General features: G+C 58.4%; 1 protein-coding gene across 4 annotated transcripts in view; it reads right to left on the bottom strand.

The window, feature by feature from the left end:
• AGAP3 (ArfGAP with GTPase domain, ankyrin repeat and PH domain 3) overlaps positions 1 to 19,280 on the bottom strand; it is a 237,126-nt gene that overhangs the window by 153,338 nt on the left and 64,508 nt on the right. The window contains exon 1 of one of the 4 annotated variants that reach the window (XM_084619177.1): positions 14,389 to 15,368. The exons of the other annotated variants lie outside the window; for them this stretch is intronic. Within the exon in view, the coding sequence (XP_084475303.1) occupies positions 14,389 to 15,187 (799 nt within the window). The 5' untranslated portion in view covers positions 15,188 to 15,368. Of the gene's footprint in view, positions 1 to 14,388; positions 15,369 to 19,280 lie in introns of those variants that run through there. 4 annotated transcript variants of the gene reach the window in all.

Genomic DNA, 19,280 nt, shown 5'->3' with positions numbered 1-19,280 from the left:
GGAGACGCTGGCGTCAACTTTGCAAGATCACCTGACTCAGCATGTCTGCACCTCCCACTATTGGTGGGACTTGCCAGATGGCAAGGAGCGGATCTTTGTCTGCACAAACCATCTAATCTCACCTGACTGGGCTGTCAGGGCCTTGCTTCCACTGGCCACAGGAGGTGCTACACGAGGCAGGACAAACCAAGCCCATGCCTAGAAGCCTGAACTCTGGCACCACTGAGGTCTGCGTTCCCTCCCGCACAACCAGGCCAGCGACACCTGCAGCTCTTCGCAGAGATCAGCAGGATCTGAAGACTGGCCACTATCAAGCCCAGTCAGTCACTCAGTCCATCGCTGGGGATCGGCTGAGCCAGGCAGTTCACCAGCTAATCTGTCCGGAAGTCACCACAACCATCCTGCAGAAGGCTCAGCTTTTTGGTTTTAGTTTGGTTTTCCTCGGCAGAGGGGACCCTGCTAGCTCAGCGGCCTCGAGCTTGTTGCTGTTAATGCCACTGATGCTCACTGGCAATGCGGGGGCAAGCGCGCTCAAGACGCCCAGAACAGCCCCAGGTCGAACCACCACCCCAAGGCAGCCCGTACGTCTCTCGAGGGGCTGGGGCTGGCTGGCTGTGTACGCCCAAGGACGCAGCTACCTCCATCTAGAACCGTGTGCGAGTTCAACGTAACCAGTTCCGTTAGCCACGCATTGGGCTATTCTGAGAGCAGCACACGCGTCTCCTAGCCACTGAACTGCGGGCAAGCAGCTCATGACTGGCATGGAAACTGCAACACAACACCTGCGCTTGGGGTTTAGTTTGCTCCCCTTCTGGACCCCGTTTAAACTTCCCTGGCACAAAGCCCAGTTTTGGGGCTGACACCTCAATGGACGGTCACCAGGGTCAGGGTAGGAATCATTCGGGATAGTAACTTGTTTGATTCACCTCACAACTGGATGAATTGGATGAATTTGATGTTTATTATTAATGGGATTTTTCTTTGTTTTTCCGTTTCCCTTCACTTTTCCATTATTTATACAAAACTGGAAGCCGGGGGGGGGGGGGGGGGGGAAGAGAGAGGAGTTTGACTGTTTCTGCCCCAGGCATCCAGCATCTCGAGAACCTAGAAGGAAAGAGACCTATGACCTGCCCATGAAACCTGCTCTTATCCTCTTTGATCCTCCCAACCCAGGAATATGGCCTCCCTTGAACCACATGCATTGTATTACAGCCAAATGTAAGGTCTGGAAACCAAACCTGTAGGTCGCACAAGCTGGGAATCTCGCTTCTCACAGCGACAGTTCAGAGCAGCTCTCTGATGGTGGAGGGCTCTTTTCTCCAGCAGGCAAAGATGGAACAAGATCCAACAGCTGGAATTTGTAGGTAGCAAAGTTCAAACTTGAAACAAGGTGCCAATGTGTAACGGCGAGGCTAACCCACCCCTGGGTAACTGACCTGAGCCCTGATGGAGTCGCCATCCCTTGATCCCTGTAAATCAGAACCAGATGTCTCTTTCCAAAGAGCCACTCTAGCGCAGCCACAGGATAGCTGGCTGGTGGGCGTGGCATCCGAGGAAGGAAAAGGAATGGCCTCCACTGCAGTGGGGGCTCTGGGCAGAGGTCTGCACTCCGGAACAAAAGTCCAACTCCGCCGTCACCGAACAGTGCTGAGAAAAGTCGGGAAATCAGACACGATGAACGCTTGCTCCCACCCAAGGGCTGTGCTAAGATCAGAGCTGGTAAACCCAGGAGAATGGAACCCAAAGTTAACGGAGCGCAGTGGGTGGGTTCGAAGTCAGACCTAACGAGAGAATGAACTAATGAGGGCTGGGCTGTTCCACCATCATCCCCTGGTGGCACCTTCAGATGGAGATTCTGCTGGGCAGGGCAGGAAGGGGAGTCCAAATGGCCGAGACGGTGGAGTGAAAGGAGCCAGCTTCGCCCAGGACTGCCACCCCCACTGTCACCCAGGACCCAGGCCTTCCCTGTCCAGACCCTGGGAGACATTCTGACCAGACCAGGCCAGAGAGAGGGACCCAGGTGACAGAGTCACCTCCACCGGCTGTAGCTAAATCCCAAACACCATGTGAGACGTGGGTTCCCGCCCCACAGCCGTTCCCCCCACCCGGATTTCTTCTCCTTCCTGGCCCTCTCGTTTTGCCTTCTGTGTAATAATCTGGCTTCGCTGGCCAATGTCGTCTCTTCTGCAGCACTGCTGTCCCTGTGACCAGAGGGAGCTGAAAGCCATGCCCAAAAAGGGCCGATGCGGACACAGGCTCCCAGGGGTCAGAGCGGCATGTCCAGCCGTGCTGGGTCTGCTCCAGCAGCAAGCGACAGTCGGCACCAGAGGCAAACGCCGCATTTTCTCTTTGCTGTTCCTTCCTGCCCGCTTCTGTGAGTGTTTGGCTTAAAGGAAGCAGGACTGGGCTTTACCAGCAGCAGCCCAGCCCAGCTTTTCTCCCCCAGAGGGACAGTTACCGCCATCTTTAACATCATCCTAACGACCATCAGACAGGGAGAGAGAGCTCCTTCGCAGCTCCCAGGAAAGACAACGTAGGACGTGGCTCCACGCATGCCTCACTCAGTGTTCTACAGTTCAACGGCTGCAGCTTTTCCCTGCCTTTTCTGTGTCTTCACGAGCCGGTTACACAGATTTTTAAGGGAGACTGGTGCCATGGGGCCAGGCATGCCAAGGTCTCATCACTCCAAGCCCTGAACCATTTCACTGGTCAGTGCTGGACAGGGTCAGGGGCACGGTAACATGAGACTTCGGGCCCCAGTATTCCACTGAAATGAACCCAACAGAAGGCTCTGGCCCATGTGCGCAGGACACCAGACGGTCCCTGCTGCCTCTACAATGTACAACAGGCCCCCCCGAGCTCTGTCTGGAAGCTCTGTGCAGCTACTCACCACGCGGGAGTGGGGGTCAGGGAGAGGAGGATGCAGGCCACAGGGCCCAGACTGCTCCCTGCGCTGGCGACCTTCCTGCAGCTCGCAGTGGCAGCAGGTGCTGCTCAGACGGCCAATTGCCGTGTGCAGACCTCTCCTCCCCACGCAGACCCGGACTGACAGCCCTGCCAAAGGAGGGCACTTAATAATTACCTAACTCTGGAGTCACTGAGGGACTAATCAGCACATTGAACCGCTGGGCACTGAAATCCCATCCCTGAAACTAGGCCAGAGGCTGACCAAACCTGCTATGTCCACAGAGCGCCAACCGAGCCCAGCTCCACAGGAGCTAAGTGCCCAGGGAGCCGGGCACCGCGGGGAGGGGCAGCAGGACACCAGAGCGTCGGGGGAGCCGGGCTCCCCGGGGAGGGGCAGCAGGACACCAGAGCGTCGGGGGAGCCGGGCTCCCCGGGGAGGGGCAGCAGGACACCAGAGCGTCGGGGGAGCCGGGCACCGCGGGGAGGGGCAGCAGGACACCAGAGCGTCGGGGGAGCCGGGCTCCCCGGGGAGGGGCAGCAGGACACCAGAGCGTCGGGGGAGCCGGGCTCCCCGGGGAGGGGCAGCAGGACACCAGAGCGTCGGGGGAGCCGGGCTCCCCGGGGAGGGGCAGCAGGACACAAGAGCGTCGGGGGAGCCGGGCACCGCGGGGAGGGGCAGCAGGACACCAGAGCGTCGGGGGAGCCGGGCTCCCCGGGGAGGGGCAGCAGGACACCAGAGCGTCGGGGGAGCCGGGCACCGCGGGGAGGGGCAGCAGGACACCAGAGCGTCGGGGGAGCCGGGGAGGGGCAGCAGGACACCAGAGCGTCGGGGGAGCCGGGGAGGGGCAGCAGGACACCAGAGCGTCGGGGGAGCCGGGGAGGGGCAGCAGGACACCAGAGCGTCGGGGGGGAGCCGGGCACCGCGGGGAGGGGCAGCAGGACACCAGAGCGTCGGGGGGGAGCCAGACACCGCGGGGAGGGGCAGCAGGACACCAGAGCGTCGTCGGGGGAGCCGGGCACCGCGGGGAGGGGCAGCAGGACACCAGAGCGTCGGGGGAGCCGGGCTCCCCGGGGAGGGGCAGCAGGACACCAGAGCGTCGGGGGAGCCGGGCACCGCGGGGAGGGGCAGCAGGACACCAGAGCGTCGGGGGAGCCGGGCTCCCCGGGGAGGGGCAGCAGGACACCAGAGCGTCGGGGGAGCCGGGGAGGGGCAGCAGGACACCAGAGCGTCGGGGGGGAGCCGGGCACCGCGGGGAGGGGCAGCAGGACACCAGAGCGTCGGGGGGGAGCCCGACACCGCGGGGAGGGGCAGCAGGACACCAGAGCGTCGTCGGGGGAGCCTGACACCGCGGGGAGGGGCAGCAGGACACCGCTCCCCAGGCAGGACTCCGCTTCCACGTAAGGGCTGGGAGCAGCAACGCACCAGGGGATGCAGCAGATGTTTCACTGTGTTGCTGCATGGGGCTGGGGACTTGCTTCCTGGGGACAAATACACCCTCCTCCTGGAAGCTGCACCAAGCTCCCCTTAGCACTTCAAGGGCCACCCACAGAAGCGGCAACTGGGCGCTGCCAGGTGAGCCAGAAGGGAGGAGAATTCCCACCTTGGTGCCAGGATCACAGAGCGGTCCAGTGAGTCAGGCATGCTGCGAAGCCAGGCACTTCAGCGGTGTGTCTCCAGAACACACCCCGCTCTTTAACTTTGGCATGTTGATATGGGTCAGTGTCAGCCCGTTCTTTAAGGACACTGCCACACCAGCCAGACGGCACCGGTAGCTCACGTGCACACCTGCTGTCTTCTGCGCTGCCCCGAGAGCGAATTTGTAACCAGCGATCCCTGGCCAGGTGGGTCTCTGCCATGCATGTCCTTCCTGGGAACATCACAGGAAATCCCCTCTTCAATCCGCTCCAATGGTGAGTTACCCTCACTACCAAAAATCGAAGCCTGAAACTGTCATGCCACCGGCTCTCGTGCTGCCTTTCTATGCCCAGCTAGAGAGACATCTGCTCTCAGCCATCTCCTCCCTAGGTAGGCTTTACACCCCATGGCCCAGTCACCTTTAACCTTCTCTCGCAAAACCAGGTCGATTGAGCTCCTTCAGGTTCTCACTCGAAGGCAGCTTTCCCAGACCTCAGATCATTCTTGTGACTCTTCTCCGACCCCTCTCCAATTTGTTCGCATCTCTTCTGAAGTGTGGACGCAGCACCAGACATCGTAATGGTCTCTCCTAATGCTGTATGTGAAAGGCACCACACCTCCCTTCTCCTACTCGATGCTCTTCGGCTAATGTTAACGTTTCCCTTGGCAGGCCAGTGCGACATGTGTAAGAGATGGTGCATGGGAGGGTTTCATGATTTCACTGTACGTAAGGTAAAAAATCTTCCTCTTCTCCCAGCCACTTCCCCTTAGCTATGGAAAGCACTCTATCCTCAGCAAATTCTTCCATTTCACACAGCTAAGCTTCCTGAAGGTCCCAACTCAAAAAGGGTGAGATCCATCATGGGGGTTCTATATTGCACCTATTCTGACAGATAGCAAGCAATCGGTCACAGAACTAAAAGTTAATGGTTCTTAATCACATTTGTTATGTGCAAACAAACTAAAGTCCAGACCAGTAATATACATGGGACAACCCAGGTAATTGTAGATCTATAAGTATATTCCAATCTATATACTTGGGGCTTTCAGAAGGCCAGTTTCACAAAACTGAAAACAATGATCAGCCACGGCACCTCGGAGGAAGAATTCAAACTGAAAATAAAAATGACCATTTGGAATTATTTATTTAAGAACATTTTGCTAGATGCCCTAAAAGCCAAAAGTCCACAATCGGAAAGGAAAGCTGCACTAGCTAAAACAACAACCCAGTTCAGAAGGGAAGCAACAGGCAATTGTCACGGCATGAGAGGGAGTCAGGGCCCTTCACCCCCACTTCCTGCGATTCACCGTGACTCTCAGCCAGCCAGTAGAACAGAAGGTTTATTAGAGACGACAGGAACACAGTTCAAACCAGATCTTGCAGGCATAAACAGGATCCCTTAGGCCCTTCTGGGGGGCAGGGAGATTAGATCCCAGTCTTGGGGCTCCCTCCTCTTCCCCAGCCAACTCCCCAAAACTGGAAACCCCTCCAGCCATCTCACCCAGTCTCCCTCCAGCTCCTCCTCCAGCCTTTGTCCAGTTTCCCAGGCAGAAGGTGTCACCTGGCCCCAACCCCCCTCCTGGCTCAGGTTACAGGCTCAGGTATAGTCCCTCAAGGGAAGTCTCCCATCCCCAATGAAACTCCCCTGCAACATCCCCAGGTCAAATCCACCCCACTCCCTGCTGCGTCACAGCAACAAAAAATAAAAGAACAACAGATAACAAACGGAAACCGGGGGAAGCGTATATTAATGAATATAAATCAGAAGATCAGACTTGTAGAAAGTGATAAGGAAAGCAAAAGGCTACAAGGAGGAATCTCTGGCCAGCAGAAGGTGTTTTTTCAGTATATTACGAACAAAAAGAACCCTAACAATGGTCCATTACTAGATGGAAATGGTAGAATTATCAATAATGCAGAAAAGGCAGAAGTGTTCAATACATATTTCTGTTCTGTATTTGGGGCAAAACAGAGGATGTAATCATATCAAGGTGGTGATGATGATGATGACAATACTACAGGAGGATGTTAAACAGCAGCTACTAAAGTTAATCATTTTTAAATCAATAGGTCCAGATAACTTGCACCCAAGAGTTTTAAAAGAGCTGTCTCAGGGGCTCGCTGGACCATTAATGTTGATTTTCATTAAGTCTTGGAACACTGGGGAAGTTCCAGAGGATTACAAGAAAGCTACTGATGTGCCAATATTTAAAAAGGGAAAATGGGATGACCCAGGTAATTACAGATCTATCAGTCTGCACTGATCCTGGGCAAAATAATGGAGTGGCTGATCTGGGACTCAATCAATAAAGGACTAAAGGAGGGTAATGTAATTAATGCCAATCAACACCAGTTTATGAAAAATGGAGCCTGTCAAACTAACCAGTTAACTTCTTTTAATGAGATTACGAGTTTGACCGATAAAAATAATAGCATTGATGTAATAGACTTGGACTTCTAGAAGGCATTTGACTTGATCCCGCATAACACTTCAAGAAACTAGAACAAATTAAGAATTAACCTGGTGCCCATCCAATGGATTAAAAGATGACTGACTGATAAGTCTCAAAATGTCACAGGTAAGGTTGTTTTAGCTGAGTTGATCCCAGGATATTGGAGCAACCAAGTGGAGGAGGTGATGTCTTTTACTGGACCAACTTCTGTTGGGGAGAGAGACGAGCTTTCAAACCTACACGGACCTGAAGAAGAGCTCTGGGTAATCTTGAAAGCTTGTCTCTCTCACCAGCAGAAGTTGGTCCAATAAGATATCACCTCCCCCACCAGGTCTCAAAATGTAACTGTGAACAGGGAATCATCATCGAGTGGCAGTATTTCGAGTGGGGTTCCACAGGAAGCAGTTCTTGACCCTGTTGTTTAACATGTTTGTCATCACTGACCCAAGTCTTTAGGCAAAGACTGGAGGAGCGGTAAATGATGAAGAGGACAGGTTACAGACCAAAGAGTGATCTCGATCACTTGGTAAACCAGGAGCAACTAGACAATATGCATTTCAATCTCGACGGATATAAAATAATACAACCAGGAACAAAGAATGTTGGCCATGCTTACAGGATGGGGGACTCTAGGCTGGGAAACAGGGGCCCTGAAAAGGACATGGGGATCATGGTAGATAATCAGCTAAACAAGAGTAGCCCCCATGCAACACTGTGGCCAAACGGGCTAATGCCATCCTAGGAGGTAAGAACAAGGATCTCGAGGAGGAGCAGAGAGGTTCTTTTACCTTTGTACCTAACACTGGTGCGACGCTGCTGGGATACGGTGTCCAGTTCTGCTGTCCACAGTGCAAGAGGGATGTGGATAAATTGCAGAGAGTTTAGAGAACAGCCAAGAGAATGATTAAAGGATTGGAAAACCTGCCTTACGATAGGCTCAAAGAGCTCACTCTCTCTAGCTGAACAAAGCAAAAGTTACGGGTGATCTGATTGCAGTTTACCGCTACCTACATGCGGAACAAATGTCTGGCAATGGGCTCTTCAGTCTAGCAGAGTAAGGTCTAACCCGATCCAGTGGCTGGAAGCTGAAGCTAGCCAAATTCAGACTGGAAAGAAAGTGTACATCTTTGGACAGTGCTGATAATTAACCACTGGAACAACTTGTGACGCTGGCAGACCAGCTGCCAGCTCCTGCCAAGGACCCTGTGTCTCACTGAACACTGACAGATACCTCGCTGGGCTCAGGGTGGCTCACCTGGGTGTTACCATTGTTAGAAGAGAATCACAGAACGGGGCTAGTGGTCAGACTGTATGGAATGCTTGTAAACTGCTGCCGGCATCAATCTCCCTTAAAACGGCCGCACCGCATGTCGTGAGGCGATATCTGAGTGGCTGTACTGTGAGCCTCCGTGACAGTGTACAACACCAGACAGGAGACGTTAACCTAGCGTGCAGAACTGCTCTCCAGCAGAGGCATTATGTCCTCCTCACATTCCCACGAGGACGAGTGGTGCAAGGGGACTCCTCCGGTCAGCTGAGTTTGCAGCTCAGAGCACATGGGAGGAGGGGAATAAAACCCCCTGGATCTCTGTGGTGTACAGATTATGGGGGGAAGGAGGGGGTTCCAGGCATAAACAAGGGATCCCCAGTGCTCAGCCTGGGTTAGCCCTAAAGGTTGCACACAGCTTGCTGATCTAGAAGCTTCTATTACTTTTTGAAACTTAAGACTGAAACGTGTGTGTGTGTGTGTGTGTGTGTTCGTTCACCTGCTTTAACCTCATAAATAACTCGTTTCCTTTTCCTAGTTAACATGTCTGTAGCTAGTTTATTACAGGTTTGCCTTGTCTTTTTGATGTAAGAGCTAAGGCACAACTGACATGGCCCTTTCGGCCTGGGAGTGACCTGAATATTGCTAAAAACAATGAGGAGTCCTTGTGGCACCTTGGGGACTAACAAATTTATTTGGGCATGTAATGCGGCTAGCCGGGGCTCGACCCTCTCCGGGGCGGCAGGGAGCCGCACTGGCTCACAACACACAGATCATGTTTGGGGACATTAGTCCGGGCGTGGGAGTCTCCCTAGGCAGCCCCTGTGGCAGCTGAAACAAGCACCGTAAGCCCGGGCCCTGGGTCAGGGCGAGGCAACGATAGGTCAGGAGCTCCGGCGGGGGCCGAGCACTAGCAAACAGTGTATAGAAATAGGCCCGGGCCCTGGGTCAGGGCGGGGCAAGCAAGTCAGTAGCTCCAGCCCTCCGGCAGGGGCTGAGCAAACAGTTCAATAGCAGCAGGCCCAGGCCCTAAAGGACCTGGCAGAAGGGGAGACGGCCGAGGTGGGTGGCGGGGGGACGCAGGCCCTCCCACTCCGCTGCATCCCAGCCCGGGGCCCTAGCAGCAGCAAATGACCCGCTGCTGGGTCAGTGGGGATCCCGGCCGCAACACACTGACACGGGCTCTGACAGTGCTGTAGCCAGACTCGGGTCGGCTACCCCCGGGCTGCTCCCCGATTCCCCCTCTTGGGGGACCAGGGGACCAGGTGAGCGACAAGGCCTGGCAATTCCTCCGGGTAGCAGGCGAAGGGCAGGCCCACCGACTCCTGGCATGCACCTTGGGCTGCGGGGGCTTCCCAGTCACGGGCCAGGCTGGAGGTGTCTGGCCTCCCCGGTGGCTGGGCCCTCAGTGAGCTCTGAGTGCGAGCTTTTATACTTCCGGGTTACCGCCTGACCTGCTATGGGGCGGGCTCAGAGCTCCCTGGCTCCGCCCACTCCGGTACCCGGATGGGCTTGTCCCTCTCTGGGGCGGCGGGGTGCCATACCGCCTCACTACAGGGCGTAAGCTTTCATGGGATATAACCCACTTCATCAGATGCCGGTCTCTAAAGTGCCACAAGGACTCCTCATTGTTTTTACTGACACAGACTAACCCAGCTACTCCTCTGAAACCTGACTATTGCTGTGACCCTTCCATCTATCGCAGGCAAGCTCTGCTGGGCAGTGCAGCAGACCGGACACCAAGGTGACTGTCGGTGACTCCATGGTCAGGCTGCTGTAGTCCCTGCGGAGTTCACACTCGCAAAGTACAGAACTCATGGCCAAGGTGGGTTTGTGCACTGCTCCTTGCCAGCCTGCCCTGAGGTTGGTGCTCCCATGCGAGTCACAGCAGGCAGCTCTCCACAGCTAACCAAGGATTGTGGTGGTTTCTCCGTTACTGGCAATGTTTAAATCAAGACTGGATGCCTTGTAAAGCGAAGCTCCAGTTCCAACCGGAATTATCCTGGGGAGTCCTATGGGCCACACAGGAGGTCAGCCTAGACCTTCCAGCCTCAGAACTAGGAGTCTATTCATTCTGCCAGCATGCAGGGCCCAGCTCTGTCTGACATTCTGTCTGACTTTCGGGTCCCCACGTCGGTACTTACCCACTGTGATGAAGTGGGCCTTCACCTTCTCTTCCTTAAGCGAAACAGACAGAGCTCCGTGAGTCTGTCACTGTCACCATCCTCAGGGCCTCTTCTCTGAACCTGCTGCAATTTATCAACAGCCTTCTGGAAGTGCTGACGCAGGAGTCCAGCAGCCGTCGCACCAGTGCCAAGAAGAGGTAAAAATCACCTCTCTGCTCCAAGACTCCCCAGGACTGCATTAGCCCCTAGCCACAGCATCGCACTGGAAGCTTGTGTTCAGCTGATTATCTGCCCCCAAGACCCCCAAGTCCTTTTCAGAGTCTGATTCCCAGGATAGAGTCCCCCATCCTGCAAGTGGGGCCTACAGCCTTTATTCCTAGAGGTATGACTTGACATTTGCCTGTATTCAAACGCATATTGCTACTCGTGCCCGGTTTAGCAAGTGATCCCGATGATCCCTCTGTCAGTGCCTGTCCTCTTCCTTATTTACCCCTCCCCAGGCTGTGTCAGCTGCAAACTTTCAGTGGGGATTTAATGTTTTCTTCCAGGTCACTGATAAAAACGTTAACCGGCGGAGGGACCCCCTAGAAACAGACCCGCTGCGGGATGACTCGCAGCGACACTGTGAGAGCCAGCCGCTAGCCAGTTTTTAATCCATCGAACGTGTGCCAGGTTAATTTTATATCGTTCTCCACTACTTAATCCAGATGTCACGTGGGACCAACACAAGTGCCTTACAGACATCTAAGTCTTTGTGCCGACACCTTTACCAACCAAAGGGGTGATCTCATTAACCGAGAGAGCTCTGGGTTTTTTTGACGGGCTACTTCCCACAAACCCACACTGACTGGCCTTAATTCTATCGCCCTCCTTCATCCTCTGTTCCTCGGTGCTGCAGACGGCTCCCTAGTCACACTCTCTGGCCCAAGCCGCAGCCGTGCTTGGGAGGCAGCTCCTGCATGGGGCGGCTGGCAAGTAGGAACAGGTCCCCCGCTGCAAGGTAAGGGGCCAAACCCTCCTCTGTTTGGGACGCACCCACATTCCTAAGTCATGAACGCTGCCTCCCTGCAGCCTGGGAACCTCCTGCTTCAGAGTCCAGCAGCACTGAGCTCTGCACCCACCAGCTCCAGCCAGGGGACATGCCAGGAGGCAGCATGCAGGCTCAGGGAGCCCGGAGACTTGATCAAGTTCCATCCTTTCTGCACCATCAGGGAACTGGGGCTCGTCTGTGCCGATAAAGCACAGTCAGCCCCTCCCCTGGAAGGTGAGAGAAGCACAGAGGCTGATGGCGTATGCACCAGGCGCAGCCCTTTGCATCCATCCTGCAGTAATACCAGGGGCACCCCCTGGATAAGAGCCCCAGTGCACTGCCTGGCCCAGCCCTTAGAATCACAGAATCACAGAATATCAGGGTTGGGAGGGACCCCAGGAGATCATCTAGTCCAACCCCCTGCTCAAAGCAGGACCGATCCCCAATTAAATCATCATCCCAGCCAGGGCTTTGTCAAGCCTGACCTTAAAAACTTCTAAGGAAGGTGATTCCACCACCTCCCTAGGTAACGCATTCCAGTGTTTCACCACCCTCCTAGTGAAAAGGTTTTTTCTAACATCCAACCTAAACCTCCCCCACTGCAACTTGAGACCATTACTCCTCGTTCTGTCATCTGCTACCATTGAGAACAGTCTAGAGCCATCCTCTTTGGAACCCCCTTTCAGGTAGTTGAAAGCAGCTATCAAATCCCTCCTCATTCTTCTCTTCCGCAGGCTAAACAATCCCAGTTCCCTCAGCCTCTCCTCATAAGTCATGTGTCCCAGTCCCCTCATCATTTTTGTTGTCCTTCGCTGGACTCTCTCCAATTTTTCCACATCCTTCTTGTAGTGTGGGGCCCAAAACTGGACACAGTACTCCAGATGAGGCCTCACCAATGAGGAATAGAGGGGAACGATCACGTCCCTCGATCTGCTGGCAATCCCCCTACTTATACAGCCCAAAATGCCATTGGCCTTCTTGGCAACAAGGGCACACTGTTGACTCATATCCAGCTTCTCGTCCACTGTAACCGCTAGGTCCTTTTCTGCGGAACTGTTGCAGAGCCATTCGGTCCCTAGTCTGTAGCGGTGCATGGGATTCTTCCATCCTAAGTGCAGGGCTCTGCACTTGTCCTTGTTGAACCTCATCAGATTTCTTTTGGCCCAATCCTCTAATTTGTCTAGGGCCCTTCTGCCGTCCCTTCACTGCTCACCCAGCTCGGCATCTCTAGCCCACTCCCTCTTGTGAAGCTTCCCAGACCCAGAGCTGGCTCCTCTGGGGAGCCCAGGCCGTAGGGAATAGAAATGGCCCAAGGCCCTCCTGCTAGTCCCCGTCAACCGCCTCCAGGAGAGAGCAGCTATGCTTTCACAATCGCTCTGAGCCAAGAGCAGGATGGAAACCAGAGGAGCCCTGGGTCTGAGCAGGCACCTGGCGAGCGTGGTGCCCTGACCCACTGGGGACCCATCTGTGAGAGCAGCCCGACCCCCTGACTCTGCTCACCTGCCAGCATGCACCACCCTGCAGCCACTGTTCTCTGCCTAGCCCAGTGCCACCCCAGCCAGGGCACCCCTCCCACCCACCGCTCCGGGCTGGGCACACGCGAGGCTGCAGGCCACTGCCACCCTCTCGCCCAAACCCGGGTCAGAGCCACCTTGGGCAGGTTCAGCACCGGGGCTGCTCCGTGCCATGGCTCCAGCAGGCCAGAGGAGCCCTAGGCTCTGAGGAAGGGGCAGGCCCAAGGCAGCGCGAGCTGTGGGACAGCCGGCGAGCGGCAGCACCTGCTTCTGTCCAGGCAGACCTTGTGGCCGTACATTGCCAGGGCCCCACTAGCGACAAGTGGGAGTCAGGATTGCCCGGCCAGAAGGGACCCGGGGCCGTCCAGTCTGACTCACGTAGAACAGGCCAGGGAAAAGCAGGCCACGAGAACGGCCTCGTCCACCCATGCCCACGGCATTGCCCTGCCACAGCTGTGCCCAGCGGGGGCCTGGGGCTGAGCCAGCCGCCGCCAGGGAGGGTGCCAGAGCAGACCCGGTCAGGGAGATGCCCAGGGCGGCTCCCGCTCTGCTCAAGCGCACAGGGCTCAGGGAAGGAAGCTCTGAGACAGGCCGGCTGCGTCAGCCCCAGGCCCAGGCCGGGCCCTGCCCAGGAACCTTGTTCACCGTGCGTGGCCAGACCTGGCAGAGCCCTCCAACTGGCGCACGAGCCAGAGACCCCCGGCGGGGGCCACCCTCCGGCCCTGTGCTCCTTGCCCTTCGCCCCCTGCTCCCAGCCCCTGCCCCCCGCTCTCACCACAGCTACCTGGCCCTGCCCGCTGCTGCTGAGCCACTCGGGGTGGTGGGGCACCTCTCCCTGGAGAGCGCCCAGGGGACCGGTGAGCCGCTGTTCGTGCAGCACCTGGCACGACAGCGCCCCAGACTCCCCTTGGGAGGTGGGATCCGGGTCCCCCCCATACAACACCCCTCCCCCGCTCTCACCCAGGGCTACAGGAACCAGCACTTCAGCCCCAGTGCAGAAAAGGGCCCAAATGGGTCACCCCCCAGCAACCGTGACCATGGCCTGGGGCGCCCTCACTGGGGCAGGCTCTCACCGCCACACCCCCCCCCATACCAACCCCACAGCCCGGGGCTCTCTCTGGGGCAGGCTCTCACCGCCCCTCCCCCAGCCCCACGGGCCAGGGCTCTCTCTGGGGCAGGCTCTCACTGCCTGCCCCCAGCCCAGGGCCTGGGACAGGTTTCCACTGCCCCCCCATACCGACCTCACTGGGGCAGGCCCTCACCACCCCCGAGCCCCACAGCTCTCACTGGGGCAGGTTCTCCCCTCCGCTGCCCCACGGCCCGGGGCTTTCACTGCCTCCTCTCCCCCAGCCCCACACTCCCACTGGGGCAGCTCTCTCCGGCTGCCCAGCCCACCGGCCCTTCCCCAGCAGCCCAGGCTCCTCCTCGCGGCACCGGAGCTGGGCGGCACTTACCCAATGCTCGCAGCGGGCTGCCCCCCACGGCCACACGGGGCGGCCTGGCGCCTTGGGGGGGCTCCTGGGGCGCGGCTCTGCCCCGGTCCCGCCTGCGGAAGCGGCTGGTGAGGAGTTTCCAGAGGCTGCCAGCCTGGCCGGGGCCGGAGCTCGGCTTCGCGCCTGCTCGCCCCAGCTCCGGGTACAGCAGGTCCCGCTGGCTGGGGCAGGCGTGCAGGGAGCTGGCGTCGCCCTCGCTCTTGGTGCGGAGGCGTGGGGGGCGCAGCAGCCCCCCCGACGCCGAGCGCCGCAGCTCCTGGCCCCGCCGCAGGCGGAAGCTGAAGCTCTTGCGCAGGGAGCTGAAGTTCCTCCTGGGGCCGGGGCTGCTGCGGCCGCTGCCCCACAGGGAGCTGCCCCGCAGGAAGCCCGAGGCCCCGGGCGGGGGCGGCTGCCGCCCCGAGGGCAGGCAGGTCATGCTGGCTGGGCGTAGGCGCTGCGCCCCATCTGCCCCGTGGGCCCCCCCCGGGGGCAGCAGGAGAGGCAGGCCCCGCTCCTCCCGCCGGCGGGGAGGCCGCAGCCTGAAGAAGTCCAGCAAGCCGCTGCGGGCTCTGGCGGGGGGCGCGGGGGGCAGCAGGGCCGCGGGGCCGAGACCATTGCCCACCGAGCACAGGCTCTTGGGCCGTCTCTTCTGCTGCTGGGCAGCCGTGAGGGCAGCCTGCACCACCGGGTCGCCCTGCAGGTCCAGCGACTCGCACATGCTCACGGCCCTGCGGGGGCATGCAGCCCGGGGCCGGGAGCTCCACGGCCAGCCCTCAGCCATGGTCAGCTGCTGGGCTCCGCCCGCCCCATGCCCCAGAGCGCCCCGGCCCGGCCCGGGCAGTGCAGACTGCCAGCCGCCCCGGCACCCCGGCGGCTCCGTGCACCGGCTCCGTGCACCTTCGCTCTCCGCTCCTCCGCTCCCTCTGCGCCTGCATGCCCAGACCTGGCCCCCGGCCGGCGTGCCACAAACTCCGGCGGTGGAGCCTGCCCCGGAACGGGAGCCAGGCCCTTGGGACGGGCCCCAGGCGCTGTGCACGCAGACCTCCCCTGGCCAGGGGCCCTGGCCCTGCACCCAGCCCAGCCGCTGCCAAGGGAGCAGAGGGCAGGAGGCCAGAGAGCGCTGGCCCGGCGACCGCCACCGCCCCCTTCCCTCCCCTCAGCACCAGCACAGCTCCCCGGCTGCCTCAGCGGTTCCTCCCCAGAGCCACAGGCCAGCCTGCCCTGAACCCAGGGAGGAGCAGGGCACAGAGCCGGCACTCCCGCCCACGGGGGCCCCCGGCAGAGCTGCCAGCACGGGGACCTGCAATCTGAACAGCTGGGTTTCCTCCCCCCTGCCCCCCGCACGCTGCTCCTCCTTTACACTTCCCCTCCGGCTGCTTGGACCCAGGGCACACCAGGGACTGCAAACGTGGCGGGGGGCCATGCCCATCCAGCTGGCCAAGGGAAGTGCTCTGCTGTTACCCGCCAGCTCCAGTCAGAGGCCAAGGGGGGTTCTCACAAGTGGGGGGGGCATGAACCTCCATTTAAACAGTAGGGTGCAATCCCGCCCCCCAAGTACCCATGACTAGGATCCCCGTCTCCTGCCCAGCCAGGTAACACCCCAGCACCCTCGGCCGGGCTCGGCGGTACTGTGAGGAGCCGTGGGTGTTGGAGACGTGAGGGCAGGCGAGCCGGGGTGGGCATGAGTCAGTGACTGCAGCCTGGAGAAATCAGGGGCAGGGGTGCTGGCTGCCTTGGCCACCCTCTCCCACAGACGCCCAGAGTCCAGGACCCGAAGGGGCCCTTCAATCATCTCGTCTGAGCTCCTGCTCCGCACAGGGGAGGGAATCTCACCCACTCAGCCTGGACTGAGCCAATAACTGGTGTTTGGCCAAGCATCTTCCAAGCATCTGGAGACAGCCAAGTACAGAGACCCCATTGCTGCCCTGAGGTTTGCTCCTCCCACGGGTTGATCCCTCATTTGGAAGTTTGGGCCCAACTCCTCCTGAGCTAGCTGGGTTTTAATGTCCTGCTGTCGGTTCTGTCCGGCCTCTCTCAGCCACCTGCTCCCCGACTGGTGTCCACAGGACGGTACCCATGCACGCAAACCGAGTCACCCCTCCAGGGGCTGAGTGGCTCTTCCCGCTGGGCTCCAGCCCTCAGATCATTTCTGGGGCTCTGTTCTGCACCCTCTCCCCTTATTCAGCACCTTCTTTGAAATGTGAGCCCAGCCCCGACACAGCGCTCCAGCACAGCTCTCCCAAGCCACAGGATCACACGCAGTCAGGCTGGAAAGGACCTCAAGAGCTCACCAAGTCCAGCCCCCTGTGCTGAGGCAGGGCCGACTGTTACCGACACCCCCCCTTACAGGGGCTTGTCCAATCCATTCTCAGAAACCCCCAGCCACGGGGGTTCCACAGCTCCCCCAGCCCCATCCAGGTGCTTATCAGTAACAACTCCCCTTTCCCACCCAGCACTTTTCACCAGCAGATCTCCGAGCTTTCCACGTCTCTGACCCCACACCACCACTGACTACAGCCTCACACTGGCCCAGCTACACCCCTGTGCCGCCCTGGCTACACCCGCACATCAGCTCGGCCCCAACCCTGCCACATGTGGCCGGGCAGGGTCAGTATCCCCATGGCACCAATGAGGAACTGAGGCAGGGAGGGACCAAGTGACTTGTCCCAGGTGACATAGGGAGTCTGGCAGAGCAAGGAATCGAGCCCTGGTCTCCCAAGCCGAGGCCAGGCCCTGACCACTGCACTGTCCTCCCTCTCCTGCTCTACCCTTGGAGTTAGACAGCCAGCCAGCCAGCAAAATGGAAGGTTTATTAGATGACAGAAACACAGTCCCAAACAGAGCTTGTGGGTGCAGCCAGGACCCCTCAGACAGGTCCTTCTGGAGGGCAGGGAGCTTAGACCCCAGCCTTGGGGTTCCCTCCGTTTCCCCAGTCCACTCCCAACTCAAAACCCCCTCCAGCCAACTCACCCAGCCTCCCCCCTCCTGGCTCAGGTTACATGCTCAGGTATCGTCCCTCAGTGAAGCTACCCCCTGCCATCCCATCCCCAATGCAGACAGTCCCAGTAAAACTCCCCTGCGACACCCCCAGGTCAATCCGCCCCACGCCCCGCTCCGTCACAACCTTCGATCGTTTGGTCACTCTCCTCCGGACTCTCTCCAGTTTGTCCACATCTTTCCTGAAGTGTGGCACCCAGAACTGGACACAGTGTCCAGCTGGGGCCTCACCAGGGCTGAGCAGAGCGGGACAGTGACCTCCCGTCTCGTACATATGACATGCCTGTTAATACGCCCCAGAACAACAGGACCCATTTTTACAGCTGCATCACGCCGGGTCATATTCCATTTGTGATCCACTAGACTCTCCGATTCCTTTTCCACCAGGCTACCGCCGAGCCAGCTGTTCCCGTTTGTGCTGGCTGCCTGCATGCGCAGAGGTACCAATCCTAACCTGCTCCTGCACACACGTTCCTGGATCGTACTGGCCTCATGGCCTCAGCGCGGCCCGGGGAGCTCCTCTTCAGCTCACTGCCCACTCTGACCACTCCGTCCTTCCCAGGCCCTGCCCCACGCACTCGTCGGTGGCCTGCACTCCTGGCTCCGAACTCTGCCCTGGCCGCTGTCCCGTTGTCTGAATGGGCCAGCTCACCACGTGCCCTGGAGTGCCGCCCTGTGCTCACCACCAGGGCACCCCCTCCTTGGGAGCCCTGGGGGCACTGATGAACTGTTGGCTTCACCATGGGGGCTCCTGGGGCGCTGTGATGGCTGCCCGAGCGGTGCCGGCAGCACAGGGCTGGCTGCCAGGGCAGGACCAGGCACGACACTCAGAGCTACATGCAGCAAGGTGAGAGGGCATGGAGGGCAGGGAGGATGGCAGCACCCCAAGGGGCACACCTGCCCCTTCGTTCAGATTGCCTGAGCACCTCGCAGGGCCCTCGTGCCCAAGCTGCTGCACAGAGCACTGGCTGCTCGCGCAAGGCCGGCTCTGCGGTAACATACAGCAGTGAACATGCCAAGCTGCCCCGCAGGGGCCAGAGCACGGTGCCACCCTCAGGGCAGGGCACAGAGCACACACGGGCTGTGAGTTCTGTACAGTACGTAGATTCCCCAACGGTGTGAATTCCTCAGGCTCTGTAACAGCCTGACCATGGAGTCACAGACAGTCCCCGGGGCACCCCACCTCCCTCGCCGCCTACGCAAGCCTGCCTTTGTGAGAGGTGCCTCTTACACCAAAAAATACAGCAACATTCAGGTCACTCCCCGGCCCAAAGGGCCACTCACCTCCCCAGGTCAGCTGCACCTTCGATCTCCCCAACAGACAGCGCTTGTAGCCAATCCCATAGTAAACGATCTGAAGATTTATTAACTAGGGTTAACTAACTAGGATTTATAATTAGGATTAATTAACCAGGATTAATTAGGATTTATTAACTAGGAAAAGGAAACTAGTTATTTACAAGGTTAAAGCAGGGAAACACAAACACACAAATGAGTTACAACCTTAGGTTTCAAAAGGCAATAAGAGCATCTATAACAAGCAAGCTCTGTGTCCCCCCTTAGGGCTAACTCAGGCAAAACACTGGGGGTCTCTTGCTTATGCCTAGAAAACCGTGCCCTTGAGAGTCCAAGCTGCATAGTGATACAGTTCTTATTCCCTTCCCCCTTGCACTGTGAGCTGCACACTCAGCAGGTGGGAGGAATTCACAGGCATGTCTCCTCTTTGAGAGGGCAAAAATGTCTCTTGCCCTCTGCTGTCCACAATCATCGGTCTGGTGTCGATGGGCGATCCCTGTAGGCAGGACCGGACCCAGCATTTCACACTAACTCATGTCCTTGCCTGTCCGGGCATTGATACCAGTAGGGAGGCTCACAAT

The sequence above is a fragment of the Lepidochelys olivacea genome (genome assembly GCF_965140295.1).
Source record: "Lepidochelys olivacea isolate rLepOli2 genome assembly, chromosome: 2".
Taxonomy (NCBI): Eukaryota; Metazoa; Chordata; order Testudines; family Cheloniidae; genus Lepidochelys; species Lepidochelys olivacea.
This window is presented reverse-complemented; position numbering and strand designations above follow the sequence as displayed.